The 4,807-nt window shown below is 52.0% G+C and overlaps 1 protein-coding gene across 1 annotated transcript; it reads right to left on the reverse strand.

Moving 5' to 3' along the window:
* Positions 1–814: 814 nt before the first annotated feature.
* Positions 815–3,545, reverse strand: ELFN2 (extracellular leucine rich repeat and fibronectin type III domain containing 2). Its single transcript, XM_009289958.2, has one exon. The coding sequence runs from the start codon at positions 3,543–3,545 to the stop codon at positions 1,119–1,121; it is 2,427 nt and encodes an 808-aa protein (XP_009288233.1). The 3' UTR covers positions 815–1,118.
* Positions 3,546–4,807: the final 1,262 nt, after the last annotated feature.

Below are 4,807 nucleotides of genomic sequence, written 5' to 3' on the forward strand. Positions count from 1 at the left end.
CAGCTCCTCTCTAGGTCCCTTCCTCATACTAAGGGAGGCATGAACAGAGAATACCAACCTACTGCACAAGGGTAGCCTGAACATAGATGTGTATGGTGGGGAGGACCTCTGACTTGTGACACTCGTGGAGACATGGGAACCCTTTACACCTCTGAGAGACTGGACCTTCCTGCCTTTTCCTCCACCACTTCTTGAGGACCTGGCTTGCCATGCCGAAGAGCACATTCATATGCCCCCACCAACTGGCAGAAAACTGGCTCTGAGCAGGCCTGGAGAATGCCCATCACTCCAGAATTGCTGGTGTTCATCAGCAACAACATGGCAGGAGAAGGGAAGGAGGAAGAGCAGCAAGGGCACAGAGCCTGTTGTGTGGCAGGTCCTACCTCCCTTGGTCATTTGCATCTCATCTCCTTCCTCCGAGGAGGATGGAGGTTTGTGAAGTATCTAGACAGCAAGTGCAAGCGTAGGGAGCCCTAACAGTGAAGGGTAGGGAAGAGGAAAAGGAAAAGAAGCGAGAGAACTTCTTCCAACAAATCCCACCTATCTTGGAAGGGGACCAGAGGGAGAGAAAAGCCTCCACTGCCAAAGGAAATAGGGGAAAAAATAGTGATGGAAGATTTGGAAAAGTAGGTGTATCAGGTGGGCAGAGAAGCTTTCTAAACCAAAGTCCTCCCCTCCCACCCAAAAGAAAAATCAGCCCTCAAGAGGAACAGAAAGAGCAATAGTTCACAGCTGAGTTTCATGCCCAGTGAGTGTCCATCCCTGCCCTTCCCCTGCCACCCGCTGCCACCCCATCCCAGGCCATTCCCACCCACCCGCACTCCAGTGTTGTTACCACCATGTCAGAGCAGGACACTCCTCCCAACCATCTGCAGGCAGAACAATGGTCCCCGTAACACAGTAGAGACAATTCGGCGTGTGTGTGTGTCTGTGTGTCTGTGTGTGTGAGAGTTTTCTGTTGTTGTTGTAAACTTTAAGAAACGATTTTGTCAGTTTTGTATTTGTCGGGAGTATTTTGTTGTTGGTTTATTTTTCACAGTCAAGTGGCATATTTTTTTTTCTGGTTGTTGGGGGGGGGTCTTGTTTTGTATTGTTTCCTTGGAAAGAGCAAGGGAGAGTCACAGCTTCTGCTGAGCAGAGACTCCTTTCCAGTAATCCAGGATGTCATGCAGATCCTCGTCCTTGGCAAACTGAACTTTCTTCCTCAGGGCATGCCCAGCCGCCATGTAAACCTCCTCCCTGTGGTGCTTCTTGTAAGGCCGGAATCGCTCCCAGATCTTGTGGGTGCTCTCTGATGAGTACTCAGGGCTGGAGGAGTAGCCCGAGAAGTAGTGTCTGGGGGAGAGCTGGGAATACGTGGAGTCTCGCTTGGACCGGGAGAGTGGCTTGAGGAATGACACCCGCTGGCTTAAGGTGTCAGCACTTTCCTCATAGTACAGGGCCGGGAAGGAGTGACGGTGCTCACTGCAATGGTAAGAAGGCTTGACCTCCAAGTGGTGGATGGTGCCCGGAGACACCAAGGGAAGACGATCCAAAGGGCTGTTGAGTGGGCTGCCCTTCTCAATGTATTTGGAGTCAGACTTGCTGAGTGGTGGGTGGTCAGGCACATCCAAGCTGAAGACCTTGGCGCTCTTGATGGAGCCACTAGAGGAGACACTGCAGGTCTTTCTGGCCACCGCAGCATCAGCACTGAGCTGGCGCTGCAGAGGGTGGTGGGAGCTTTCCTTGTAAGGTGGGGAAAGAAAGCTGGGCCGCTCTAGCCCACCCGAGGAACTGGCTGGGATGGACTGGCACTCAAAGGCCATGTCTGAGTCAACACCAGTCCCACCACCCAGGAAGGAGGCTGTGTCCAGCTTGAGGGCATCAATGCAGTTGTTGATGATCTGGTTGACCTTGTCTACCTCCTTGGCTATAGTAGAGATCTCAGCAGCTGAGCCTTGCCCATTGTCAAGCTCCCTCAGGTCCTCATCCCGCTGGGTTCGTTCCAGCCCATCCCCACCACCAGTCCGCACCTCAATGTAGTTACCTTTAGTGGTGACTTTAGGAGTCTCCATCCCAGCCTCCATTGACTTTGATGGGGGCAACTTCTCCCCAATCATGGAAGGGATGGAGGACATCCGTGTGACAGGGATGACTGGTGGCTCACCCAGCTTCTGGGAAGGATGGACCATGGTACTGGTGTCAATATCTGATCCATAACGCATTTCCAGGATGGTCTTTTTGACGTTGAGAGACTTCTGTTTCTCCTCCTGCATCCTCCGCTTCCGCAGGCAGTAGTACACCACTCCCAGGACAATGACCATCCCAAAGAGGCAACCCAGCGTGGTCATGATATAGTGGGTGGTGGTTGAAGTACTGGAAATAGGGTCCTCCCTGCCTTTGCTCCGGGTTGCAAAAGTCAGGCAAGTGTGGTTGTAGCGCCTGTTGTTGCGGATGGAGGCCACACAGAAAGTGTAATCAGTGTGGGCCTTCAACTTATTGACAGTGACATATTCCTTCTTGCTCTTCAGTGTTGCTATGTCAGAAACGTAGCTGTTGTTGTATTGGACCAGCACATACATCTTACTGTAGGGCATGGGGATGGTTACCATCAGGATGGCTGAGGTGATGGTGACATCATGGAGCTTGATACTGGGACTGAAGGAGGAATCAGTGGTGGAGGATGCTGGAGGCTTGACTGAGAGGAAGTCCCCAGGGCTGATGGCTGAGCCCTCATCCAGGTCTCGCTGGGAGTCAGGGGTATAAGGGGTGGGGTTGACCCTGGAGAGGGAGGGGATGGTGCCACCTCTGCACATGGACTGGAAGATGGTGATGGCATTGCGATTGTGGTGAGGCCGAGGTACCAGGAGTGGGTACCCAGCGAACTCCCGCGGAGTCTCACACTGGAGCCGGTCATAGTTCTTGGTGACATTGTTGAAGAGTGCCAGCCAGTTAAGAAAGCTGTAGAGGCTACAGTCGCAGTTGAAGGGGTTGCCGGCCAGCTCACACACCATCAAATTGCTCAAGCTGGTGAAAGTGTTCCCCTCCAGGCGGCTGAGACGGTTAGATGACAGGTCAATGCTAATCAAGCTGGGGCACTCAGAGAAGGCAGTAGGGGTGACCAGCTCAATTAGGTTGTGCTGCACAAAGAGGAACTGGAGACGGGCCATGCCCCGCAACATGCCCTCTGTCAGGTTGGTGAGTTTGTTGTAGCCCAGCTGTAAGACCTGGAGGTTTGACTGGCCCATGAAAGCCCCATCCTCGATATAGGAGATCTCATTCTTGGTCAGGTTCAAATCAGTCAGGTTGCCAAAGCGGTTGAGGGAGGAGTACAGCACCACTTTGAGCTTATTCTCGTTCAGACGCAAGTCATGCACCGTGCTGTTGATATGCTGGGGGATGGTCTCATATGGGGGCTGGTTCTGGCTGCAGATGGCCAGCCACACATAACCTTTGTCCCCCTCGATCAGCCAGCAGTCACCTCGCACAGTGCCAGGGGAAAACAAGCAGAGCAGGGCAGCTGCCCACAACCCCAGGCACATCATGGTTTGCAGTGGTGCCCTCATCAGGACGGAAAAAAAAAAAACACAAAAAACAACCCCAAATCTCAGGACCACAGTTTCCTTTCCACAAAAGGAAACTAAGGGGCAGAGGGAAGAGAAAGGGGCAGTAACTGGGGTTTAGCAATGGAAGGGCATAAGCACCCCAGTCCTATTGGGTGTCGTCACCATTATTTCTTCTTGCCCTCTGGGTCAAGCCAGGAGCATGGAGCAGAGGCAACATGTGGAATCTGCTTCCAGCACACCCAAAAGCTATGAATGTGGATGATTGGTCTGGAAGGGAACTACCTTGTGCTTCTTTTCTAAACAAAAATTCAGACCGAGGATAACGAATCTTCTTTGATGCTCATGAGCGACTTGCCCACCTTTTCCACTTTTCTCCCTCCCACCCACCCCATACCCACACCGAACCCACCCCGAAACAAACCCAAGTCCTCCCCTCCTCTAGTCTTCCCCCGCCCCTCCACGGTGTGATTTGGAAGAACAAGGCAGGGCTGCCTCCTCTGTCGCTCACGCTCCCTCGGTTCCTCTTCCTTCTCTTCCTTCTCTCCCAGGTTCCCTCTGAGAAGCTTCAGAGCTTCAGATCAAACATGTCGAAAACAAAAATAGAGAAAGGGAAAGAGCAAGTGCGCATGAGAGAGATCCATCTGTCACTGGAATCTGGAAAAGAAAGCACACAGGAGACAAGAAGAGGCATCAGTCGGAGGGGTCTTTGAGATAAGAGCATAGATAGCAAAGTTTCATGAGAAGAGGGAGATGAGGAAGAGACAGCATTATGGGGGGTGCAAGCAAGAGAGGTGTGGTACTGATAAGCCTTTGAGAAGGGAACCCTCATGACATACAATCTTGTATCAGGAGTATGCAGAAGGGTACCCAGGCTCCCTTAAGTAACGTGATCACAGCCAGGGACCTGGGGAAAGGCAGCGGCATGGGGGTAGAAAGGGAAGGGGAGGGAAGGTGAGAAACATAAGGCTGTTATTGCGGACGGATCAAAACTCCTAATGTAAACAAAGGCAAGCCCCAAGCACAAGCAAAGCCATGGATTTTCAGCTGACTGAAAATGATGTACACAGAATGCATGAAGCAGGGAAAATGCAGACAAGCCTCCCCCCCTGAAAAAAACCACCACTTTTTTGTTTCCTTCCTTCCTTGATGCAAGAGGGATAAATAATTCAAGCCACGTGTAACCACTTGTGCTCTAAAAATTGTTCCTGCCTCTTGGTGCAGGGACAAGGCTGTTGAGGTGAGCCAGCCTGGCTTGAGCATGC

This window comes from Aptenodytes forsteri, unplaced genomic scaffold, assembly GCF_000699145.1.
Source record: "Aptenodytes forsteri isolate BGI_AS27 unplaced genomic scaffold, ASM69914v1 Scaffold284, whole genome shotgun sequence".
Taxonomy (NCBI): Eukaryota; Metazoa; Chordata; class Aves; order Sphenisciformes; family Spheniscidae; genus Aptenodytes; species Aptenodytes forsteri.